Here is a 26,438-nt window from a genome sequence, read left to right on the forward strand (position 1 = left end):
CATATTTTTAAAATTTAAAAATTGTCTAGCCAATTTCAAGCTGGTTAGCTAGAGTCGTGGCGCTCCCAGTTCCTTGCAGTGCCCATTAATGTTGCTTTGTCATGACTGTGAGATTTTCTCTCAGACTAACCCTTATTATGTTAACTGAAGATGTTAAACTAGGGCCTGACAAAACCCTATAGAGTTATCCATGTTTTAATTAAATGTAAGCTGTAGCAAAACCCATAGCTTAGAATAACAGAACATCAAAACTTAAAAGTACCTTTGAGACTACCTTGTTTAAAGACAATTTGAGACCTAGAGAGAGCAAGGTACTTGCTGAGCATTACAGAGAGTCAGTGACAGAGGCAAATCTGGATCCCCCTACCAGGGCTTCTGAAAGTAGGTCTTCCTACGGCCACATGTTGCCTTTCTACTGCCTTTAATGGTCAGAAATTTGAAAATCAAGTGATTTTTCAGTCTTTTCCCCCAGGCTGGTTTCACTGTTCTTTGAAGTGGAGAAATTTCATTCACATGTCATCAAAGTACAAGGCCACGTACAAAGTAGTGCAAGAAGCAGGCAGCTACGGACACAATCTTTTGTAAACACTCTCAACATACCAGAATGCTCTTATCCACCATTTTTGGTCTTTGCCTCACTAAAAAATATCCTTCCTCAACCCTTTTTTGGTCTCAAATGCCTTATATCAGTGTTTATCAAACTTTAATGTACACTGAAATATCAAGATCTTATTAAAATAAAAGTTATGATTACAGTTGTCTGTGGTAGTACTCAAGAATCTGCATTTCTAACAAGCTCCCAGGTAATGATGATGCTGAGGCTGATGATGAACCACATTTGTAGTAGAAATACTTATAGATGTTGTTTCCATCAGTCTCATTTCTAAAGCATGTTCTCCATTTACCATCAGGATTTCTTTACTCCTAAGGGGTAGTGTGATGTAGTAGAAACTGTAAGACCTCTGTAGTTTCCAGTCCTGTATTTTTATCAATCCTTAGCTGTGTGATCTTGGACAAAGTCATTTCTCATTTCCTTTAACCTCAAGTTTCCTTATCCATAAAATGGGGTTATTACCCATCCTGCAGTGATGTTGTAAGGCCTGAGGAAATGACAAGGGCTTGGTGCAAAGTAGACTATAGCTTGAGAATCTTGGTAATAAAAGATTCTGTGCCTGTATGTCCTTAGAATTGCAAAAGACAACACGAGCAGTGCATGGCAGCTACAGCATCATGTCTAATATGCTCAAAGATTGTTTCCATGAAAAAAATGCAGATAGAGGACATCAATACTAGAGAGTCTGCATATTTTATTGAAAGTCACATGAATGGGCCCAAGGACCTCCTTCTTTTGTCTGTCACATATGTATTTCACATAGGCAGTCTTTCTAGCATCTATTAATGTCCTTGGCATCAAGTGCTTCATGAAAATGAAGGTTTCTTCTTCATCAGAAACATCTTTTCAAGGTATCTTGCTTCCGTCTGAAATTTTTAAATGCTTCTGAAGCTTTTGGGGATTGTAATGTGTCAAGGCCATTTGCTTGCAGCTACGTTAAAACTAATATCATTGATCTACATTCTTTTGAAAGCAATGTGTTTTCTGGCCACAGAGATACATCTTCTTCTACTCTATTCTAGTTATTACATAATCAAGGAAGTTCTAGAAAAGGGAAGAATCCTTTCCCACAAAACCAGTTATTTTATACTCTATATGACACTGTTTCATTACTGAAATCAGATGCTGAATTTTACATCCACACCCTGTAGCTGGACAACCTCCCCACATTTTTTAAGCAAAAACTTCAATAACATTTTTTATTCTACACTACCTCTTAATTTTGCGATCACCACAGAAAACGTTGTAACGATTTTACCCCAAGGTAATAAGTACCAGAGAGCCACAAATACCTTTTTTGATTCTTAAACTGTCTGTGTGGGTATCTCCAATCTCTTGGACTGAAAATACACATGCTACAGCCTTGGCAAAGTACATAGACACATACAAGGATCCTTTTTCCTTTGAAAAACAGCTAAGCCAAGGACTCAACAACTACCAACTAAAAAGTAAACCATTCATTTCACAAGGTTAAATTGAATGATCCTTTTAAAAACATTACAGAATGCATAAATGGAAGGTGAGGAGAAAGCCCAACTCAGAAATCTCTTTCGGCCCAGTGTTTGTTCCCCTGTAAACTAGACCTGCATCCCCAAATTCCCCTCAAATTCTGGCCTTCTAATATTTTATTAGGGATAAAAAGTCATAGAGTCATGCCAATTCCAGTAATGTAGCTTCTGTGTGACAAAGGGAAACCAGCATGGAGTCAGAGAGGCCTGGATTTCAAGCCACGGTCCTGTCATTTACTTTCTGTGTGAATTTGAGCCAGTTACTTTAGCCTCCTGGGCCATAAATCTTTTATCTGTAAAATGAGGAGAATAGCATCTCTGCATGATTGTTGTAAGGACAAAGGAGATTATGTATATAAAGCACTTAGAACTTAGTAGGTGCTTAATAAATGTTATTACTGTCAGTTCAAGATTTACAGTTCATCCACTGACAGTTTATCTAACCTTCTGGCCAAGGTATGTAGGTAATTTCCTATAGTTGTCACTCAATTATCATCCCATTCCAATAGCCTCTTCTGAATGACTGTTCATCCATTAAGCCTGAGCCAAGACAGTCTCATTCCATGATGGTGTGCCTCACCACAAAAGTTTGTACTCTTTAAATCAGAGTGCAAAAGAGGAGGCTCTGAGGTTCATTTGGGGGCATTCTTTGGGTATAGACTAGGGCAGGGGCAGAGCTATCCAGTTACTGCTTCCTGACATCCAGCCATACTGGTGGTCCCAACTTTCTAGCTCAGGGTCTTGATCTATATATGTCCCAGAAAACACACAGCAATCTCATGGTCACATTTCTAGGACACCTATTCAACTGGGACTGCAGTGGCTTTCTCTGGTTCTCAATAATCTTTCAATATGTGGCCAAAATCTACACACCCGCTTGCTTTAATCATTCATCTAATGGGGGCAGAGCAAAGACGCCACAGCTCTGAGACCAGGGCTCAACAAGAACTTCCTGGGTGAGGCCGTAGTCTCACAGAAAATTCCTTTGGGGGTGAGTAGCAGGTAGAGTGATGGCTACTTGGCTTTCTTGCTACTGGTTCTTATTAACTTGGTCTTTGAGACTGGGTAGAGCTGAGAGAGTTTTATGTGGCTACTTGGGCATGTCTATTGGGAATGGCATCAAGTTTCCACTCAATAACTTCCACAAGGGCTCTCAGTGTGTTTAGCCTACATGTTACTAATTCACCAATAAACCATGTTGAGTTCAGTCTTGAAAGTGACTATCACCTTTCAGTAACACTGTTTCAAAGGCATCTCAGAGTCGGTTTGAGAATGTGTGTTTCTCTCTCTTCCCCTTCATCCATCTCCCTCTCCTTCCTTCTCTCCTTCCCCTCTTCCCACCCATGTCTATGCTTCTCTATCAGTTCCATAGTCAGGGTCTTGCTAGAAGGGTCCAAGTAGGAAAATCCTTTCTGTCACACTTGGTCACATTATAAATATACAGACTCTAAAAACAGGCTATGGTCTAGACACGTGCATGGGAACACAAGCAATGACACTTTCTCCAGCAGCCTCCCATCAACAAACAAGACTCAGAGATGTTTACTCAGATTTTTGACTACTCAATAAACCAGTTGTGTTTTAGTACTTTTCCAATGACTGAGATGGCAAATGGAACACCAGGAGCTTACGTCTTAAAGTTTTCCACTTGATGAAAAATATGTGGGATTCAGTAAAGAGGGTAAAAACCAAACACTCAAAATGATGACCACTAAAGCCACCAATCATAAATCCTCTTATTAGACAAGTGTTGTAAAATGGAAAGAAACTTGCACGGGAACCCAGGGACCTAGGATCTTGTTTAGGCCTGGCTAATAACTTGCATTGTTTCAGTTTCTCCAAAGGTAAATTAGGCAGTTAGAATAAATAATTTTGGAAGGCTCTTCCAATCATATACTTTATGGGTTGTAAATAGAATCTTTTATCTCAAGTGCTGTGGTTCTTAACCTTTATTGGGTCACAGGTCCATCTGAAATTCAGTAGAATGCTATGGACCATCTCCCCAGAAAAGGCACATTGTCATGGAGTTCTGCATACCATTTCAGAAGCTTCGTGGAGTTTCTGAATCCACGGACACTGGGATAGGAGTTGTTTCTTGGAGGAGATAAAAGAGCTTGCTTATCTGCATAAGGCAAACATGAAGCAATAGTGCCAGCTGCCTGGACTCAATCCATCTTAACAATTTTTCCCAGTATTTGACCCAGGAATGGAACTCGTGCAGGACAAATACAGCCTGCATTTTTAAAAGAACTGTTTTTCAGCTTTTGTATCTTTCTTAATTGTTTGTAAATGAAGCTGTCAGGAAAAAAAAACAGGAAAAATAACTCAAACAAACCTAGGCTTCAACATGCAAAATATTCTTTGTAGATTTGTCCTATGTGGCTATATGTAAAAACAGGAAGGCCACTTTTTGAGTCCACATGAAGAGGTTGTGTTTGGCATCACTCATGCTGTCTGGCCCAATAGGAGCAGACAGGTTCTTGGTAATATACTGCAGTGCCAGAACTCCAACCTAGTACCAGCCTCCTTATCCTTAGTAAGAGACATGTTAATATTCTCCAATGTTCAGCAAAAATTCCTACTCTTCTACAATGGGCAATGGCCCCCAACTCAAGTAGCTTCTACTTTAGGGTAAGACCTCTGAGATCAGTCTTTAGTCCAAAATCTTTCAGAGTTCCATGGTCTTCTGAGGAGGCAGGAAATTCGGAGAAGAGCTGAAAACTAAGCTCCTTTCTTCAACTCAGGTCAGTAGATAGCTTGGTTTCTGCAGTCTGGCTTGAGGGTGTTCAGCCATTCACAGTCATATAGTAGCTCAACATAGATCTTCATAGGGAATGAAGACAGAATACATAGGAGAAATAAACCTGTGCCTAAGACATGTGCCCCTTATTTTATAGCATCCTAGAACCTGAAGGTGCAAGGCCAGGAAGAAGCTGCTCTCCTCAACACAAAATGACTCAACACACAAGGGTTTGAAGAAGACCCTTCCAGAACCTGTGGAGGATCCTCTGAGACCAAGGATTTCAAAACCTAAAAAGGAAAGAAGAGAGTAGGTAATTAGCTAGAACTGGTCAAGTACTTACCAGCCACTGAGGAGTGACACCTCTCTTGTTGGGTAGCTAAACATATAATTGGTAGCTAATCTTCTGAGCAACAGAGGCTGGCTAGGAAAAGGCCCTTACAACTCAGATCCCTTGAGACAGGCCTAAGATGGTGCTATAATCAGGACTGGAAACTGTGTCCATTTGACCTCAACCCTTATTCCCTAAAAGTCCACAGGAGATGAAGCCTGATACCTCTGAGGTTACCCACCTAGAGTAGCCATTGCATTTATGGTACTACAATAACTGAACTGATTTTCTGGGACTTCACCTCCATGAGGGCTGCTAAGGAAAAGCTTATCAACCCATGGACCACATAGGACTGGCAGTGATAAGAAGAAAAAGAAGGCTAGGAGACAAATGGAAAGTTCTTCTTCAGATACCCATATCTCATTTATGTTTATATTGGTTAATGTCATGCCAGAAACCTGATAGCCAATTAGAACTCCTTGGTAGAGAAAAAAAAAATTCCATGATCTCTGTGACTCTTGTGACCTTACCAAATTACTTATCCCCTCTGAATCTCAGTTCCTTTTTTAAAGTTTATTTATTTATTTTGAGAGAGAAAGAGAGAGCAGGGGAAGGGCTAAGAGAGAGACTCTCAAGTAGGTTCTGCACTGTCAATAAGGAGACTGATGTGGGGCTCAAACTCATAAATCATGAGATCATGACCTGGGCTGAAATTAACAGTCAGATGCTTAACTGACTGAGCCACCCAGGCGCCCCTGAACCTCAGTTCCTTTATTGGCTGAGTTAAAATACATATTATTCTCCTTATTTTGGCATTTGATATGGATCAAATAAAATAATGGAAGTGAAAGTATTTTGCATAATGGAAGTGGAAGTATTTTGCATTAAACAAATATACAGGACTAAGGATAAAGGTTTTGGGGGTAGGACTTAAATAGTGATTTCTTCTAAAGCTGCCAAGTCTCTACATGATAGTGAAGTGGACTCATGGTACTTGCTATAATACCAAAAGAGAGCTTACTGATTTTCTTATAGACCGAAAGAATGTCAGAGTTAGACAGTTCCAAACTTTTCATTGTACAGATTGGGAAATTGAGGCTAAGAGAATGAAATGTACTTGCCCCGAATGTCACAGTCTAGGATTTCTAATGAACTTTATCCAAAGGCAACTTGTAAAACCATGCTGTAGTTTGGTTGGAGGAGAAAGGAAGGAAAGAGGAAGGAGACTTAAAAACACAGGGAACCTCAGAATTAGAAGGCAGTAAATATAAGGGTCATGAACTGAGACAGGGAGGGAGCTCCTACCCTCTGGACCCTCAAGACTAAAGTCCTCAAAAGTTCAAATTCCATAAAGAAGGCTTATATTTAATAAGGTTTTGTAATCAGGGGTGAAGAATACATACCTGAGGCCTCAACTCTCATCTCCAGGAAGTCTTCCTTGAGAACTGTGGGTAAAGGAGGAAAAATATGTCACTAAGTCTCTAGAAATCAGAACCGGAAAGGCAAAGCAAGGGGATGGATGACCCTTCCAGGCCAGTGTCAAAGAGTCCATTTGAAAAATGGGAAGTAATCCATCCAAATGTTTCAAAGCATCTAGATCTATGCTTATAAGTTGGGATGCTTCTCGGCAGTTTTAGAAAGCCCAGTAACCTAAATACAAAGACATCTCTCAGGTGTCAGAATAATCCTTTTAGTGTTTAGGCAATGGGAAGCTAGGGGAGCCCAGAGAAACTGGCCCAAGACCAAAACCTGTATTCTGTGATTATCTTTCATAGGGATAAGGACAAGGTAGAATGGCAAATGCCATTCAAAACATTAATCACCCTTTGCCTTAAAGACCCAACCAACTTTCCCCAGCCCCTTAATATGCTTAGATCCATACTAAGTTAGCCTTGTCTGGGAAGAGCTGGAGGGAAGAGACAATCCTAAAGAATGAAGGCCTATATAGTTTTGCCAGAACATCCCAGACAATAGATAGAATGACAATAGGGCTATTTCCATAGCATTGTTTTTCTGTCCTTTCCTAGGTCTATTTATACCTACTTCCTGAGTGATCTTACTCCCATTCATGGTTTAAATCACCACCAAATACTGAGAACCCACCAAGGGGCCACTATTCACATCATAGTATATGTAAATGTCCCGTGAAGTTGCACAGTGGCTGTATTCAACAGTTCTACCCCTAAACCTCTGTGGATTCAACCTCAACTACTAGTCTAAGTTGCAGTTACCTACTGGACATTTCTTTTTTTTATTTTTTATTTAAATTCCAGTTAGCTAACACACAGTATAATAATAATTTCAGGTGTACAATACAGTAATTAAACATTTCCATAAAACACCTGGTGCTCATCACAAGTGTTTCCTTAATCCCCACAATGTATTTACAACATCCCCTACCCCCTTCTCTTCTGGTAACCACCAGTTTGTTCTCTATAATTAAGTCTGTTTCTTCATTTGTCTCTCTATCTCCAATCTCCCCCCTTTGCTTGTTTTCTTAAATTCCACATATTAGTGAAATCATATGGTAGTTGTGTTTCTCTGACTTATTTCTCTTATCGTAATACTCTCCAGCTCCAACTATGTTGTTGCAAATGCCAAGATTTAATTCCTTTATATAGGTGAGTAATATGCCATTCTATATATACCATCTCTTCATTATCTATTTATTCATCAGTTGAAGGGCATTCGGGCTCTTTCCATAATTTGGCTATTGATAATGCGGCCATAAACATTGGAGTGCATGTGCCGCTTCGAATCAGTATTTTTGTATCCTTTGGACAAATACCTAGTAGTGCATTTGCTGGATCATAGGGTAGTTCTATTCTTACCATTTGATGAACCTACATACTGTTTTCCAGAGTGGCTGTACCAGTTTGCATTCCCACCAAAATTGCATGAGGGTTCCCCTTTGTCCACATCTTCATCAACACCTGTTGTTTCTGGTGTTGTTGATTCAGACATGTGTGAGGTGATATCTCACTGTAGTTTTGATTTCCATTTGATGTTGAGTGATATTGAGCATATTTTTATGCATATGTTGACCATATGTATGTCTTCTTTGGAAAAGTGTCTATTCCTATCTTCTGCCCACTTTTTTAAATGTATTATTCATTTTTTGGGTGTTGAGTTTCATAAGTTTTTTAAAATATATTTTGGATACTAATTTTTATCAGATATGATATGTGCGAATATCTTCTCCCATTCAGTAGGCTCTTTTTCAGTCTTTTAGCTTTGTTTATTGTTTCCTTCACCGTGTAGGTTTTTATTTTGATGAAGTCCCAAAAGTTTATTTTTTATTTCCCTTGCCTCAGGAGACATATCTAGTAAGAAGTTGCTATGGCTGATGCCAAAGGGGTTACTGCCTGTGTTCTCCTCTAGGATTTTATTTTAATTTTAATTTTTTAATTTTTTTTCAAATTTTTTTTATGAAATTTACTGACAAATTGGTTTCCATACAACACCCAGTGCTCATCCCAAAAGGTGCCCTCCTCAATACCCATCACCCACCCTCTCCTCCCTCCCACCCCCCATCAACCCTCAGTTTGTTCTCAGTTTTTAACAGTCTCTTATGCTTTGGCTCTCTCCCATTCTAACCTCTTTTTTTTTTTTTCCTTCCCCTCCCCCATGGGTTCCTGTTCAGTTTCTCAGGATCCACATAAGAGTGAAACCATATGGTATCTGTCTTTCTCTGTATGGCTTATTTCACTTAGCATCACACTCTCCAGTTCCATCCACGTTGCTAAAAAAGGCCATATTTCATTTTTTCTCATTGCCACATAATATCCCATTGTGTATACAAACCACAAGTTCTTTATCCATTCATCAGTTGATGGACATTTAGGCTCTTTCCATAATTGGGCTATTGTTGAGAGTGCTGCTATGAACATTGGGGTACAAGTGGCCCTATGCATCAGTACTCCTGTATCCCTTGGATAAATTCCTAGCAGTGCTATTGCTGGGTCATACGGTAGGTCTATTTTTAATTTTCTGAGGAACCTCCATACTGCTTTCCAGAGTGGCTGCACCAATTTGCATTCCCACCAACAGTGCAAGAGTGTTCCCGTTTCTCCACATCCTCGCCAGCATCTATAGTCTCCTGATTTGTTCATTTTGGCCACTCTGACTGGCGTGAGGTGATACCTGAGTGTGGTTTTGATTTGTATTTCCCTGATAAGGAGCGACGCTGAACACCTTTTCATGTGCCTGTTGGCCATCCAGATGTCTTCTTCTTTTTTTTTTTTTTTAAATTTTTTTTTCAACATTTATTTATTTTTTGGACAGAGAGAGACAGAGCATGAACGGGGAGGGGCAGAGAGAGAGGGAGACACAAAATCGGAAACAGGCTCCAGGCTCTGAGCCATCACCCCAGAGCCCGACACGGGGCTCCAACTCACGGGCCGCGAGATCATGACCTGGCTGAAGTAGGACGCTTAACCGACTGCGCCACCCAGGCGCCCCCCAGATGTCTTCTTTAAAGAAGTGTCTGTTCATGTTTTCTGCCCATTTCTTTACTGGGTTATTTGTTTTTCGGGTGTGGAGTTTGGTGAGCTCTTTATAGATTTTGGATACTAGCCCTTTGTCCGATATGTCATTTGTGAATATCTTTTCCCATTCCGTTGGTTGCCTTTTAGTTTTGTTGGTTGTTTCCTTTCCTGTGCAGAGGCTTTTTATCTTCATAAGGTCCCAGTAATTCACTTTTGCTTTTAATTCCCTTGCCTTTGGGGATGTGTCGAGTAAGAGATTGCTATGGCTGAGGTCAGAGAGGTCTTTTCCTGCTTTCTCCTCTAAGGTTTTGATGGTTTCCTGTCTCACATTTAGGTCCTTTATCCATTTTGAGTTTATTTTTGTGAATGGTGTGAGAAAGTGGTCTAGTTTCAACCTTCTGCATGTTGCTGTCCAGTTCTCCCAGCACCATTTGTTAAAGAGGCTGTCTTTTTTCCATTGGATGTTCTTTCCTGCTTTGTCAAAGATGAGTTGGCCATACGTTTGTGGGTCTAGTTCTGGGGTTTCTATTCTATTCCATTGGTCTGTGTGTCTGTTTTTGTGCCAATACCATGCTGTCTTGATGATGACAGCTTTGTAGTAGAGGCTAAAGTCTGGGATTGTGATGCCTCCTGCTTTGGTCTTCTTCTTCAAAATTCCTTTGGCTATTCGGGGCCTTTTGTGGTTCCATATGAATTTTAGGATTGCTTGTTCTAGTTTCGAGAAGAATGCTGGTGCCATTTTGATTGGGATTGCATTGAATGTGTAGATAGCTTTGGGTAGTATTGACATTTTGACAATATTTATTTTTCCAATCCATGAGCAGGGAATGTCTTTCCATTTCTTTAAATCTTCTTCAATTTCCTTCATAAGCTTTCTATAGTTTTCAGCATACAGATCCTTTACATCTTTGGTTAGATTTATTCCTAGGTATTTTATGCTTCTTGGTGCAATTGTGAATGGGATCAGTTTCTTTATTTGTCTTTCTGTTACTTCATTGTTAGTGTATAAGAATGCAACTGATTTCTGTACATTGATTTTGTATCCTGCACCTTTGCTGAATTCCTGTATCAGTTCTAGCAGACTTTTGGTGGAGTCTATCGGATTTTCCATGTATAATATCATGTCATCTGCAAAAAGGGAAAGCTTGACTTCATCTTTGCCAATTTTGATGCCTTTGATTTCCTTTTGTTGTCTGATTGCTGATGCTAGAACTTCCAGCACTATGTTAAACAGCAGCGGTGAGAGTGGGCATCCCTGTCGTGTTCCTGATCTCAGGGAAAAAGCTCTCAGTTTTTCCCCGTTGAGGATGATGTTAGCTGTGGGCTTTTCATAAATGGCTTTTATGATCTTTAAGTATGTTCCTTCTATCCCGACTTTCTCAAGGGTTTTTATTAAGAAAGGGTGCTGCATTTTGTCGAAGGCCTTTTCTGCATCGATTGACAGGATCATATGGTTCTTCTCTTTTTTTTTTGTTAATGTGATGTATCACGTTGATTGATTTGCGAATGTTGAACCAGCCCTGGATCCCAGGAATGAAGCCCACTTGATCATGGTGAATAATTCTTTTTATATGCCGTTGAATTCGATTTGCTAGTATCTTATTGAGAATTTTTGCATCCATATTCATCAGGGATATTGGCCTATAGTTCTCTTTTTTTACTGGGTCTCTGTCTGGTTTAGGAATCAAAGGAATACTGGCTTCATAGAATGAGTCTGGAAGTTTTCCTTCCCTTTCTATTTTTTGGAATAGCTTGAGAAGGATAGGTATTATCTCTGCTTTAAACGTCTGGTAGAACTCCCCTGGGAAGCCATCTGGTCCTGGACTCTTATTTGTTGGGAGATTTTTGATAACCGATTCAATTTCTTCGCTGGTTATGGGTCTGTTCAAGCTTTCTATTTCCTCCTGATTGAGTTTTGGAAGAGTGTGGGTGTTCAGGAATTTGTCCATTTCTTCCAGGTTGTCCAATTTGTTGGCATATAATTTTTCATAGTATTCCCTGATACTTGCTTGTATCTCTGAGGGATTGGTTGTAATAATTCCATTTTCATTCATGATTTTATCTATTTGGGTCATCTCCCTTTTCTTTTTGAGAAGCCTGGCTAGAGGTTTGTCAATTTTGTTTATTTTTTCAAAAAAACAACTCTTGGTTTCGTTGATCTGCTCTACAGTTTTTTTAGATTCTATATTGTTTGTTTCTGCTCTGATCTTTATTATTTCTCTTCTTCTGCTGGGTTTAGGCTGCCTTTGCTGTTCTGCTTCTAGTTCCTTTAGGTGTGCTGTTAGATTTTGTATTTGGGATTTTTCTTGTTTCTTGAGATAGGCCTGGATGGCAATGTATTTTCCTCTCAGGACTGCCTTTGCTGCGTCCCAAAGCGTTTGGATTGTTGTATTTTCATTTTCGTTTGTTTCCATATATTTTTTAATTTCTTCTCTAATTGCCTGGTTGACCCACTCATTCGTTAGTAGGGTGTTCTTTAACCTCCATGCTTTTGGAGGTTTTCCAGACTTTTCTCTGTGGTTGATTTCAAGCTTCATAGCATTGTGGTCTGAAAGTAAGCATGGCATAATTTCAATTCTTGTAAACTTATGAAGGGCTGTTTTGTGACCCAGTATATGATCTATCTTGGAGAATGTTCCATGTGCATTCGAGAAGAAAGTATATTCTGTTGCTTTGGGATGCAGAGTACTAAATAGATCTGTCAAGTCCATCTGATCCAATGTCTCATTCAGGGCCCTTGTTTCTTTATTGACCGTGTGTCTAGATGATCTATCCATTTCTGTAAGTGGGGTGTTAAAGTCCCCTGCAATGACCACATTCTTATCAATAAGGTTGCTTATGTTTATGAGTAATTGTTTTATATATTTGGGGGCTCCGGTATTCGGCGCATAGACATTTATAATTGTTAGCTCTTCCTGATGGATAGACCCTGTAACTATTATATAATGTCCTTCTTCATCTCTTGTTACAGCCTTTAATTTAAAGTCTAGTTTGTCTGATATAAGTATGGCTACTCCAGCTTTCTTTTGGCTTCCAGTCGCATGATAAATAGTTCTCCATCCCCTCACTCTCAATCTAAAGGTGTCCTCAGGTCTAAAATGAGTCTCTTGTAGACAGCAAATAGATGGGTCTTGTTTTTTTATCCATTCTGATACCCTATGTCTTTTGGTTGGCGCATTTAATCCATTTACATTCAGTGTTATTATAGAAAGATACGGGTTTAGAGTCATTGTGATGTCTGTATGTTTTATGCTTGTAGTGATGTCTCTGGGACTTTGTCTCACAGGGTCCCCCTTAGGATCTCTTGTAGGGCTGGTTTAGTGGTGACAAATTCCTTCAGTTTTTGTTTGTTTGGGAAGACCTTTATCTCTCCTTCTATTCTAAATGACAGACTTGCTGGATAAAGGATTCTTGGCTGCATATTTTTTCTGTCTAGCACCCTGAAAATCTCGTGCCAATTCTTTCTGGCCTGCCAAGTTTCAAAAGAGAGATCAGTCACGAGTCTTATAGGTCTCCCTTTATATGTGAGGGCACGTTTACCCCTTGCTGCTTTCAGAATTTTCTCTTTATCCTTGTATTTTGCCAGTTTCACTATGATATGTCGTGCAGATCGATTCAAGTTACGTCTGAAGGGAGTTCTCTGTGCCTCTTGGATTTCAATGCCTTTTTCCTTCCCCAGTTCAGGGAAGTTCTCAGCTATAATTTCTTCAAGTACCCCTTCAGCACCTTTCCCTCTCTCTTCCTCCTCTGGGATACCAATTATGCGTATATTATTTCTTTTTAGTGTATCACTTAGTTCTCTAATTTTCCCCTCATACTCCTGGATTTTTTTTATCTCGCTTTTTCTCAGCTTCCTCTTTTTCCATAACTTTATCTTCTAGTTCACCTATTCTCTCCTCTGCCTCTTCAAGCCGAGCTGTGGTGGTTTCCATTTTGTTATGCATTTCGTTTAAAGCGTTTTTCAGCTCCTCGTGACTGTTCCTTAGTCCCTTGATCTCTGTAGCAAGAGATTCTCTGCTGTCCTGTATACTGTTTTCAAGCCCAGCGATTAATTTTATGACTATTATTCTAAATTCACTTTCTTTTATATTGTTTAAATCCTTTTTGATCAGCTCATTAGCTGTTGTTATTTCCTGGAGATTCTTCTGAGAGGAATTCTTCCGCTTGGTCATTTTGGATAGTCCCTGGCGTGGTGAGGACCTGCAGGGCACTTCCCCTGTGCTGTGGTGTATAACTGGAGTTGGTGGGTGGGGCTGCAGTCAGACCTGTTGTCTGCCCCCAGCCCACCGCTGGGGCCACAGTCAGACTGGTGTGTGCCTTCTCTTCCCCTCTCCTAGGGGCGGGATTCACTGTGGGGTGGTGTGGCTCGTCTGGGCTACTCGCACCCTGCCAGGCTTGTGATGCTGGGGATCTGGCATATTAGCTGGGGTGGGTAGGCAAGGTGCACGGGGGCAGGCGGGGCAGGCTTAGATCGCTTCTCCTTAGGTGATCCACTTCAGGAGGGTCCCTGTGGCAGCGGGAGGGAGTCAGATCCGCTGCCGGAGGTTTGGCTCCGCAGAAGCGCAGAGTTGGGTGTTTGCACTGAGTGAGCAAGTTCCCTGGTAGTAACTGGTTCTCTTTGGGATTTTGGCTGGGGGATGGGCGGGGGAGATGGCGCTGGCGAGCGCCTTTGTTTCCCACCAAACTGAGCTCTGTTGTCAGGGAGCTCAGCAGCACTCCCTCCCTTTGTCCTCCAGCCTTCCCGCTTTCCGAGCAGAGCTGTTAACTTATGACCTCCCAGACGCTAAGTCGCACTTGTTGTGGGAACACAGTCCGTCAGGCCCCTCCGCTTTTGCCAGCCAGACTCGGGGCCTCTGCTTGGCCGGCGAGCCGCCCCTCTGCCCTGGCTCCCTCCCGCCAGTCCGTGGAGCGTGCACCGCCTCGCCGCCCTTCCTACCCTCTTCCGTGGGCCTCTCGTCTGCGTTTGGCTCCGGCGACTCCGTTCTGCTAATCCTCTGGCGGTTTTCTGGGTTATTTAGGCAGGTGTAGATGGAATCTAAGTGATCAGCAGGACGTGCGGTGAGCCCAGCGTCCTCCTAAGCCGCCATCTTGCCTCAACCCCTCTAGGATTTTAATGGTTTCCTCTCTCACATTTAGGTCTTTGATCCACTTTGAATTTATTTTTGTGTATGGTGTAAGAAAGTGGTCTAGTTTCACTATTTTACATGTTGCTGTCCAGTTTCCCCAATACTGATTGTTGAAGAGACTGTCTTTTTCACATTGGAAATTCTTTCCTGTTTTATTGACCATATAGCTGTGGGTTCATTTCTGAGGTTTCTATTCTGATCCCTGATCCATTGATCTATGTGTCTATTTTTGTGCCAATACCATACTATCTTAATCACTACAGATTTGTAATATAACTTAAGCTCCAGAATTGTGATACTAGCAGATTTTCTTTTCTTTTTCAAGGTTGCTTTGGCCATTCAGGGTCTTTTGTGGTTCCATGCAAATTTTAGGATTGTTTGTTCTGGCTCTCTGAAAAATGCTGGTGGTATTTAGATAGGAATTGCATTAAATGTGTACATTGCTTTGGGTAATATAGACATTTTCACAATACTTGTTCCTCCAATCCATGGACATGGAATGGTTTTCCATTTCTTTGTGTCCTCAATTTCTTTCATCAGTGTTTTATAGTTTCAGAGTACAGACTGTTTACCTCTTTGGTTAAGTTTATTCCTATGTATCTTATGGTTTTTGGTGAAATTGTAAATGGGATTGATTCCTTGATTTCTCTCTCAGCTGCTTCATTATTGGTGCATATAAATTCAACAGATTTCTTTATGTTGAATTTGTATCCTGCATCTATATTGAATTTGTGTAGCAGTCTTTTGAGTTTTCTATACAGAGTATCATGTCATCTGCAAAGAGTGGAAGTTTGGCTTCTTCTTTGATGATGATTTTGTTGCCTTTTATTTCTTTTTGCTGTGTGCTTGCTGTGGGTAGAACTTCCAGTACTATGTTAAATAACTGTGAGAGTGGAATCCCTAATTCTTGACCACAGAGGAAAAGCTCTCAGTTTTTCCCCATAGAGGATGATATTAGCTGTGGGTTTCTTGTATGGCCTTTATTATGTTGAGATATGTTCCCTGTAACCCAACTTTTCTTGAGGGTTTTTAATGAATGATGTTGTACATTGTGAAATGCTTTCCTTGCATCTATTGAAAAAAATCATATAGTTCTTATTATTTCTTTTAATAATGTGGTATACAGTATTGATTGAATTGTGAATATTGAACTACCTTTGAAGCCCAGGAATGAATCCTACTTGATTGTGGTGAATGATTCTTTTAATGTACTGTTAGATTTGGTTTGCTAGTATTTTATTGAGAATTTCTGCATCCATCTTCATCAAGGATAGTGGCCTGTACTTCTCTTTTGGTGGAGTCTTATTCTGGTTTTGGTATTCAGGTAATGTTGTGGTCCTATAGAATGACTTCCTAGGTTTTCCTTCTTTTTCTATTTTTTGGAACAGTATGCGGAAAAATAGGTATTAATTCTTTCTTTAATGTTTGGTAGAATTTCTCCATGAAGCCATCTGGCCCTGGACTTTTGTTTGCTGGGAGATTTTTGATTACTGATTCAATGTCTTTGCTGATTATCATTATGTTCAAGTTTTCTATTTCTTCCTGTTTCATTTTTGGTAGTTTATATGTGTCTAGGAATTTATCCATTTTTTCCAGTTTGTCCAATTTGTTGGCATAAGGTTTTTCATAATATTCTAAGTGTTTGTATTTCTGTGGTGTTGGTTGTTATTTCTCCTCTATCATTTGTGATTTTATTTGTTTGTGTCTTTTCTCTTTTCTTTTTGGTAAGCCTGGCTAGAGGCTTACCAATTTTATTAATTAATAAGAGGAGTTAAGATGGCAGAGTAGTATGAGGATCTTATGCTTGCCTCATCCCTTGAACATAGATAGGTAATTATCAAATCATTCTGAACACCCAGGAAATCCATCTGAGGACTGAGAGAACAAACTACACAACTAGAGGGAGAAAAGAGGCAATATTATGGAAGGTAGGAGGTTTGGAGATGTGATTTGGGGGCTAGAAAAGAATCGTGGGTGCTGCAGAGAGGAGGGAGCCCTGATCACAGAGAGAGGAGAAATAGACAAAGGGAAAGAGAGAGAGAGGACAAATGAAAGCAGTATGCAAGGGGGTTGCAGAAGAAAAACACTTCCCCAAAACCAGTGACTTGAGAATACAAGAGGAGCTGATTATAGCCAGTTTTTACAAGCAGCCAAGCTGATAGTCTGAAGTTTTAGAAGTCTGAACTATCATCAGGGTCAAGCCTGGTGGGTATAGTGTTGCTCCTGTGGAGAAGGAGACCAAAAGCCAGAAAGTAGTCAGTGTTCTCTGAGGATCTCCTGGGTTAAACTGAGAGAGAAAGTTCTTCTTCTTGGACTGCATTTGGAAGAGGTGGCACTGCCTCTCAAGGGACAAAAGAGCCAGTGGGCACCATTGAGCTGTCCCATTCATTAACATAAAGGCTACTGAAGGCAGCTAACCTGGATGAGGGCTTTTTGTTGAACTTTACCATAAAATCCAAGCCCCTGTGTGATCATGTGACTATTTTTCTGGGACAAACTGGTACCAGCAGAAAGCAGTGAGTCCCTCCTAGAGAATCAGTGTGGGTCCCTGCCACACCAAGTCCCTAAAATTTGCAGTTTTGAAACCCAGCTGTGCGCCTGAGATAAAACACAGCAGCACTGCACTGCTGGGTGGACAGAAGGCCAGTAAATAGGATGAAGGTAGGGATCTGATGGAAGCCTGGGACACAAGAGGGGAGATTGTTCACTCTTCTGTGAGGGCTTCCTGAAAAGAAGTGGAAGCAAAGTCACCTCGCTGGGAAAGAGAGTGGGCTAACACCATTTTACATCCATCATATGAGCAATGAGGGACATCAGCTAGTGGCATAGCCCACACAGCAGAGGCTTGAGCTGCTTATACCAAGTCCCGCCTCCCTGAGATCTGCAGGTGTCTTTTTTTACTAGGGAAAGTATGACTGAAAGCCAGGGCAGCAGTGAGCTCTTGCTCCAGAAGTGAACACGAACCCCCCCTCCCTTTGCCCCACACTGTCCATGGCCTGGAGCTTTACAGAGTGTCTCTTGTGTGTGCTGCATGTTTTCTGTTGTGTTTTAGGTGCTCCATCCTTCAGGCCAGTCCCCTGCAGACATTTTCCTTGCCTACATTGGACAGTGTTTGGTCCCTGGTCTTAATGTGGTGAGGTTTAACTAGGTGTGCTCTGGTGTGTTTGTGAAATGAGACATGATGCTACTTCCAATAGAAATGAAGCCCTGCAGAATGCTCTGGTCAGGAAATGCAAACTGGACAGGGGTTTCTGGTGGTCTTCTAGGGAAGGGCCTCACCATGCTGTGCCTGATACAAGCTTGACCTAGAAGGGCAGTACCTCCAGAGCACAGGGGTGAGGGACCTGGTGTAAGCAGCCTAGGAAGCTAGTGTTGGTGCTGTGGTGCTTATTGCAGGTGGCTCTGTGTTTATGCTGAGGGGTGTGAATGGGAGAAATGGCACCAGCTATCTCCCTTGTCCTTGGAGAGGTGCCTCCATGCACACTGACTCTGAGGGAAGCACTCTGAGAGGAGCAAATAATCTTCCCCCATATGTCCCAGGTGTTTTTCAGATAGTTGTTTCCACACTATCAGACTTGGGGGTGTATACTACCTTCTTTATAGGAGCAGCGCAGTGCCCCCCAGCCTCTATCACAGCAAAGTCCACTCCCCCTTAAAACTACATGCTTTAAGCCCCACTTGTTGCAAGAACTCAAAAAATTCAGCCATTTTCATTTTCCAAGCCAACAACCCTGGGGAAATGTTCTCCTTGTGCATTCTTCTGTGATCCTCTATCTCTTGCCCTTCTCTGTGAGCACTGATCCCTCCCCTGCACATACCAGCAATCCATTTCTCCCCTAAACGCCCTCTCCACACTTCCTACCTTCTTCAGTGTGGACTATTTCCTACCTTTATTTGTAGAGTTTGTTTTGTCAGTCTTCCTGTCTATTTCTGGGGGCATTTAGGATGATTTTTAGTTATCTAGTTGTGTTTGTGGGATGGGTGAGCCGCAGGTCCTCCTACTCCACTCCTATCTTCCTCTCAACCCCCACTGGATATTTCTTTCTTGATATTCCACAGGGTCTTAAAATCACTGTGTCCAAAATTGAGGGGAGCAACACTTTCCCACAAAAGTTGTTCCTCCATGACTCATTATTGTTATCATACACTTAATTTTCTAGAATAGACTTTTACCCCCTTTTAATCCTTCTCCAATGCTCCATGTTTGAAAAATCAGCAAGGTCTCATTGTGTCTATCTCAAAACTGTCCATTTTATTCCATTGTATTGGCAATGTCATAGGTTAAGGCCTCATTAACTGTTGCCATGATGATTATCTTCCTAATTAGTCTCTCTATCTCCAGTCTTTACTCTCCCATCTATCTTTCTCAGTACTACTAGAATGATTTTTTTACAATTCAGTCATCTCAGACTATGCATTGTCATGTTTAAAAGTTCCATGACTCATCATAGAGTATAGTATAAAGACAAAAACCCTTTGTATGTCACATAAGGTCTTTAAAATCTGGCCCCAAAGTATCTTTCTGGCCTCACCTCCAAGTAAGTTTCCCTCTTCTCACCCCCACATTGTAGCCAAAGTGTAACACTAATGACTTACTGAACTTGTCTTGCATAAGCTGTCTGACTTGCTGAACTATCTTCCCCTCCCTTCTCTTCTTGATGAACCACTTCTGTCATTTGAGATTTAATTTTTTTATTGGTTATGGAAAGGAGATGAATGAGGAAGTGAGGTGATTCAAATGTCAGGCTACAGTCAGGGGTACAAATGGGAAGCAAAAAGGAGGATAAACAAAGGATAAACAGATGATTATTTTCATCAGAGATGAGAGAAGAGCTTTTCAACAATGTCTATAGATGGTACTGATGTAGATGTACTAATACAAATGGGGGTTACAAGGTGGGAGCCTAGACAGAAGTGTTGTTTTTTCTATGTGGATACTAAATGGGAGGAACCTGTGGATACAGAGTATGTGTCTATGGCTCATGACACACTGGAGGATAGGTGTATCCATTTTGGTGTTGCCCACACCTCTGCCAAGATGGTATCTGGAGGTAAAGTACAGAATTAAATCTAGGTTCCAGAAGCCTAAACATAGGATAAGTAGAGTTGTTCTCTAGCCTGAAATGCCTGGTTTGGCTACAGCCCTCTCATGTTGTAAGTTGGTCCAGGAATTCCCTGGGCAGTAGCTGACATAGCTGACATAGCTCAGCCAGTAGTGACAGTACCTCAGACAATGTTTCCATACTTTCAACATCAGTTTGGCTATAATTTCCTTTTAGAAGCTGGCCTGCCTTCAAGATTCTACTGGACTTTGTTCATGCCTCTTACAAATTCTCTCTCATTGTCTCGGTTCCCTGTCCAAGGCTACCAATGAATTCTTTATATGTTTTGGTGTATTTTTACTCATCTTTTAAGCTCGAACTTAGGTATCACTTCCTCTAAAAAAGTTTTCCTTTAAAAAAATGTTTTAATGTTATTTTTGAGAGTGAGAGAGGCAGAGTGTGAGTAGAAAAGGGGCAGAGAGAGAGGGAGACACAGAATCCAAAGCAGACTCCAGGCTCTGAGCTGTCAGCACAGAGCCCAACGTGGCACTTGAACCCAAGAACCTTGAGATAATGACCTGAGCCAAAGTTGGATGCTCAACCTGAGCCAAAGTTGGATGCCTAACCCACTGAATCATTCAAGTACCCTGTAAAAAAAGCTTTCATTTAGATGTACCCATTTCATTCTGTTAATTCTAGTTTACTTCATTACATTTCCTTGGTAGTTATTTCTCATATGGCTTATTCTAGGGAGGGAGGAAGAATCACCAAGGAAATAGGATGTGATCCTGCTCACAGGCAGGTGCTATATTAAGAGTCTCTCTGTCTCTGTCTCTCTCTCTTATTTTTTTTTTCAAGAGGGACATTTGACTAAGCCTGTTTTAAAAACATCCTAGGTAAAAATTTTATTGTATTGGAAGAGAAATCTGGGACTGTAACATCATTTTTATCTGTTATGGTAGAATAAATGGTAAATTATTGTCAAAGGAGAATTTGGTCTGGTCTAATGGCTGACTGCCAAGCAGAACTAGGGTGACTTGCTGTGCAGGGTCATGTACTGGTGAGTTAGGTCTCACAGCATTGACTAGATAGTGTTAAGCATACCCCAGCTCCAGTGCTGGCACATTTTTCTTTTAACTGACCACCTAGAAAAGCTATACTCTTATCACCCATCAGGAAGCACAATTTCAAACTCTCTGATAAGCAACATGGAGCAAGCTCACAAAAGAGTCCCTAAAGGCTATGCAGCCATTTCTCTAGATGTTATAGCCTAAAGGGTCTCAGATGCCAGACTCTGGACAATCTGTATCAATATCTTAGAAGTTTTAAAAACAAACTGGAAGGAAGGAAGGAAGGAAGGAAGGAAGGAAAAGAAAGAAAGAAAGAAAGAAAGAAAGAAAGAGGAAAGAAAGGAAGTAAAAGGAAAGGAAAGGAAGAAAAGAGAAGAAAGAGGAAAGATAAGATAAGATAAGATAAGAGAAAAAAGAAACATACTCAGGCCCCACTCCTGGAGATTCTGTTTCAGTGGGTCTGGAGTCGAAGGCAAATCTATTTGTTTTTTGTTCCCTCAATTTTTTCCAGGTGATTTATATCATACCACCTAATGTTTGCTTATTCTAAGGCTGCTTATGTTAGAGTGTTACATTATGTGTATTCCTATCAGCTGCTCTTTTAGAATATAATAGAGTCTAAATAACTAACAAAAAAAAAGACTTACGTTGAGTGTAATATTTTTTGTAGTGTTACTTAGTATGTGAGTACTGTTTGTATATCTGCGTCTGAGAGAGAGAGAGAGAGAGAGAGAGAGAGAGAAAAGAAAAGAGAAGAAAAGAAGAGGAGGAGGTGGAGGAGGAGGAGGAGGAAGAAGAAATAGAAAACAGTGCCAAAGACTCAATGGCACAACAGATACAGAGATAGGCAAAGAAAGAGAGACATGGAGAAAGACAGAAAAAGAGTGAAATATACAGATAGGAGACAGAGAGACAAAGACAGAAACAGAGATATAAGTAGAAAAACACAAAGAGAGAAAGAGACTGAGAATGACAAAAACAGAGAGAAAGAAAGTGTGAGAGAGACAAATAGAGTAACAAAGAGAAACACACATATATATAGACAAAGACAAATATACAGGGTGAGAGATGAGAAGACAGAGAGAACTAGGAGAGAGAAAGGGACAGAGAGACAGAGACAGCTACAGAGAAACAGAAAAACAGAATGTAAGAGAGGAAATGAAATGCTCACGATCCATTAAATAAAAAGTAACTTGGTTCTTCTTCTGTCACTTATATGTCTTACCTTCCTGTTTTTCGGGAAGCTGTTTCAAAGAACCTGGTCCTGGAAGCCACCCTGCAAACAGAAGCCAATCAAGTCCCATGAGTTTCTCTGGAATACATATGAGAACCAATAGACAATGAGCAACACAAAAACTATAAACCAGATGGGCACCAATTGAAGGGTCTGCCTTAGCTTGCAAAGGACCTGGGTCTGAGAAGAAACCCAAGCATCAGAATGTGAAATGACTCAGAGACCATAAGCTACTGCAAGGCTATGCCTAATGCCCTTTGCTTTCCCTTGGTTCAGAATGGTCTGAGTATGTTGTTGGTTCAGGCTATTCTTGTGAGAAATAAGTGAAACAAGTCTTTGGTTTCAAAGTATAAATTTTTGCCATTTTTGTAAATACACTTAGCTACTTAATTAACATGGTAGAGTCTTTCTTTTTCCTATTTCCCCCATTTTACAATTATAGAAAACAAGAGACATGAGAAAAAGGAATACAGGAGGCAGTATATGAGAGGGATCCCAAGCACTGGCTGAAGAGAGACCAGTCAGGCTAACTGTGGCCATGAAAGGCTGATCTGTGAGAGCTGCTATGCTCCTACCTTAGCCACTCTATGCCTGGTTCCTTGGCTTCCAGTCCCACCTCAGGAAAAACTGCTAGAAATCAGCTCAGTTCCTACTTTGCAAGAGGTTCTCTGGAGAATCTGAGACATTTTGGAAGATTTTTAAAAATGTTTTATTTATTTTTGAGATAGAGAGAGACAGAGCATGAGCAGGGGAGGGGCATAGAGACAGGAAGACACAGAATCCGAAGCAGGCTCCAGGCTCTGAGCTGTCAGCACAGAGCCTGACATGGGGCTTGAACTCACAAACTGCGAGATCACGACCTGAGCCGAAGTCGGACGCCCAGCCAACTGAGCCACCCAGGCGCCCCCATTTTGGAAGATTTTTAAAAATCATACCCTTGATATAAAAAAAAAGCCTAAAGGCACAAGTACAATAAATAAATCTGTTCATTAAATTACTTTAAAAACCAGTAGCAATAACAAGAAAATACAAAAAAATTTCCAAAGGGAACATGAAAACAGAAGGTAATCTTATCACCCTACAGAGATCAGGGCAGTTTTAGTGAAATCTGTCAGCCTTGAGTGATGAGTGCAACACGCCAAACAGGGCTTGTCTGTGACATTTCCCTAGACTATTAAGTGACCTAAGCCCTGGGGTTGTAGACTGTATACTCTTCATAATCATAATGGTGATCCTGAAAGAACTCCTGATGGCCTAACATGACCTTTAGGTCAAGGATGAGGAACAACTCTACTTACACAGACGATGAGATTCCCCCTGCATTGCTAACCACAATATCTGGCTTTGGTTCTGGCTTTTGGGGAGTAGCTGCCCGGCACGGAGGATCTGGAGGCCTCACTGGAGGACGGACAATGGTTGGCTTTTCTCCTAGAGGCCGCACTTTGCTGAAACTGTCAGAGTCTCCTGAAAGAGAACACCACCAAGAACTTGAGTGGTTAGCCAACTGGAACACTATTCATGAACAGGCACCCAATATTGGAGTTATCTTGGCTACCTCCCTTGGCCCCCACTTACTTTTGGTCACTAACAGCTATGCATTTGTTTTCTTTTCTTTCTATCTTTTTTTTTTTTAGTTGGTTGATTTTGGTTTTGTTTTGTTTGTTTTTGTTTTGTTTTGCTTTTTATTCTTCCAGCAGCTTAATTCTTCAGAAAGTCTATGTTTGAAACCCAGCTCTAGAACTTCTATTTGTGTGACCTAGGGTATGTTACATCAATTTGATAATTCTTAGTTTCCTAATCTATATAATGAAGACCAATAATACTTTAACTTACAGAGATAAAAAAAAAAATTAATTAGGTACTAGGGTGCCGGGTGGCTCAGTCAGTTAAGCATCTGACTCTCGATTTCGGCTCAGGTTATGACCTCACAGTTCAGCTATGCACTGACAGTGCGGAGCCTGCTTGGGATTCTCTCTCTGCCTGTCCCCCACTCATATGCATGTGTTATTGCTCCTCTCTCTTTCTGTCTCAAAGTAAATAAACTTAAAAAAATAAGCACTAATATATTTAGTACAGGCCTGGTACATAATAGGCACTTAGTCAATGTTTTATAATGAATTTGAATCTGTTAGTTTTGTAATTACCAAAACTCAGGTCTTTTTTACTTAGACCTTGACTATGGTAGCAGTATTCCAACTTGCCTCCCTGCCTCTATGTCTCTGGTTTCCAGGTCAGTCAGTACAAAATAAATATACATAATTATTTATGAAATGGTTCTGGCAGGAGTTTATGACATGGATGCACTTACACATTGCTGGTAGCACTGTACACCAGGCTAATTCTGTCTATATAGCCATAAAGAATTCTGGAAAACGTGGATGCAAAATCATACATAAGGCATAGTTTATACTTATTGATCCAGTTGATCCACGTTGGGGAATAAGCCCAAGGGAATTAACCCCTCCCCAAAATAGGAAAAACAATCAGAACAAAAACATGCTTCTTAATAGCAAATACTCGGACCCAGCACAAAGAATAAGCAAACCAATTTTTATAAGCACTTAACCAGTAAATATTACACATGAACTGACAAAGATTTGGGGCAGGTTAAAAAATATACATGCATTTAAAATAATATTAAGTAATGGGGCACCTGGGTGGCTCAGTTGGTTAAGCATCTGACTCTTGATTTCAGCTCAGATCATGATCTCATGGTTTGTGAGTTAGAGACCCACGTCAGGCTCTGAGTTGACAGTGCAGAACCTGTTTGGGATTCTCTTTCTCCTTCTCTCTCTGTTTTTCCTTCCCTATCTCTCTCTCTACCAAAAATAAATAAACTTTAAAAAATAATTTTAAAAATTAAAATTAAAATATTAAGTAAAAAAAAAACACTAAAAGTACTTATGGCCTGCAGAACATTATAGGGAAATAGACACATGTGCAACTAAGGGTGTTATCATGGAGGAGCTAAGATGGCGTTAGAATAGGAGGACTCTAGGCTCATCTCATCCCTCAAACACAGCTAGATAACTATCAAATCATTCTAAATACCCCAGAAATCAACCTGAAGACTGACAGAGCAAACTCCACAACTAAAGGCAGAGAAGAAGCCACATTGAGGAAGGTAGAGGTGCAGAGGCATGGTTTGTGAGAAAAAAATAGATGGCAGGTGCTGCAGAGGGGAAGGGGCATGGTCATGAAGAAAGGCAAGAGAGAGAGAGGAGAGCACAGGGGAATGCACAAGGAGAACATTTCCCCAAAGCCATTGACTGGGAAAATTAGAGGAGCTGATTTTTATGAGTTCTTGCAACTGGGGGGGGGGAGGGTTAAATGTTGGTGTGCTTGGCTATGATACAGACATGAGTGTACTGCCCTAATTCTGGAGAGATGGCAGGCAAACAACCAAGGGGCAGATGGCATGGGAAAAGTGATCTGAAGAATGCTTGGGGCACACAGGGGGAGATTACTCCTTCTTCCTGGAGTACCTCCATGAGAGTCAGAGTTCAGCAAGATGCCTCTCTGAGGACAGAGGAGCTGGCTATCAACATTTCCCTCATCTGCCACTCAGTACAAACACAGGGCCAACTACAGAGGGCACCTTGGCCCTACACTAGCTGCCTAACTTGCTTAAACCAGGTCCCACACTCTTGTGCTCTGGAACAACTGACATTCTCAATCAAACCTGCCTCAATTCCAGCTTGGTAGGCCCTTCACCAAGAAGACCAGTGCAGACCCCTGCCCACACCATATTCCTAAAGCCTGGAGTTATAAAAGTCAGCAAGCTTGGATGGGATAGAGCCCAGAAGGCACTGCGCTGCTCCTGGAAAGAAGGCAGTATACATCCCAGAGTCTGATAGTGTGGAAACAGCTATCTGAAAAGCACCTGGGACATATAGGGGAAGATTATTTGATCTTCTCAGAGTGCTTCCCTCACAGACATTATGCATGGAGGTACCTCTCCAAGGACAAGGGAGATAGCTGGTGCCATTTCTCCCTACTCACACTCCTCAACATAAACACAGAACCACCTGCAATAAGCACCATAGCACCAACACTAGCTTCCTAGGCTGCTTACACCAGGTCCCTCACCCCTGTGCTCTGGAGGTACTGTCCTTCTAGGTCTAGCTTGTATCACTGACAGCATAGTGGGCCCCTTCCCTAGAGGACCAGCAGAAACCCCTGTCCACATTGCATCTCCTGGCCAGAGCATTCTGCAGGGTTTCATTTCTATTGAAAGTAGCATCATGTCTCATTTCACAAAGAGACCAGAGCACACCTAGTTAAACC

General features: G+C 41.1%; 1 protein-coding gene across 7 annotated transcripts in view; it reads right to left on the minus strand.

Annotated features, from left to right (window-relative positions):
- Positions 1-1,290: 1,290 nt before the first annotated feature.
- Positions 1,291-26,438, minus strand: part of OPHN1 (oligophrenin 1) — a 608,271-nt gene continuing 583,123 nt past the window's right edge. For 4 of the 7 annotated variants that reach the window (XM_047844278.1, XM_047844279.1, XM_047844280.1 and 1 more), the window contains exons 22-24: positions 22,143-22,193; positions 6,596-6,637; positions 1,291-5,151 (exon numbers count right to left, since the gene is read on the minus strand). In XM_047844278.1, coding sequence (XP_047700234.1) covers positions 4,934-5,151; positions 6,596-6,637; positions 22,143-22,193 — 311 coding nt within the window. In that variant the 3' untranslated portion in view covers positions 1,291-4,933. Of the gene's footprint in view, positions 5,152-6,595; positions 6,638-22,142; positions 22,194-23,449; positions 23,616-26,438 lie in introns of all 7 variants that reach the window. The other 3 variants (XM_047844283.1, XM_047844284.1, XM_047844282.1) reach the window with 1 other exon arrangement.

Source organism: Prionailurus viverrinus, chromosome X, assembly GCF_022837055.1.
Source record: "Prionailurus viverrinus isolate Anna chromosome X, UM_Priviv_1.0, whole genome shotgun sequence".
Taxonomy (NCBI): domain Eukaryota; kingdom Metazoa; phylum Chordata; class Mammalia; order Carnivora; family Felidae; genus Prionailurus; species Prionailurus viverrinus.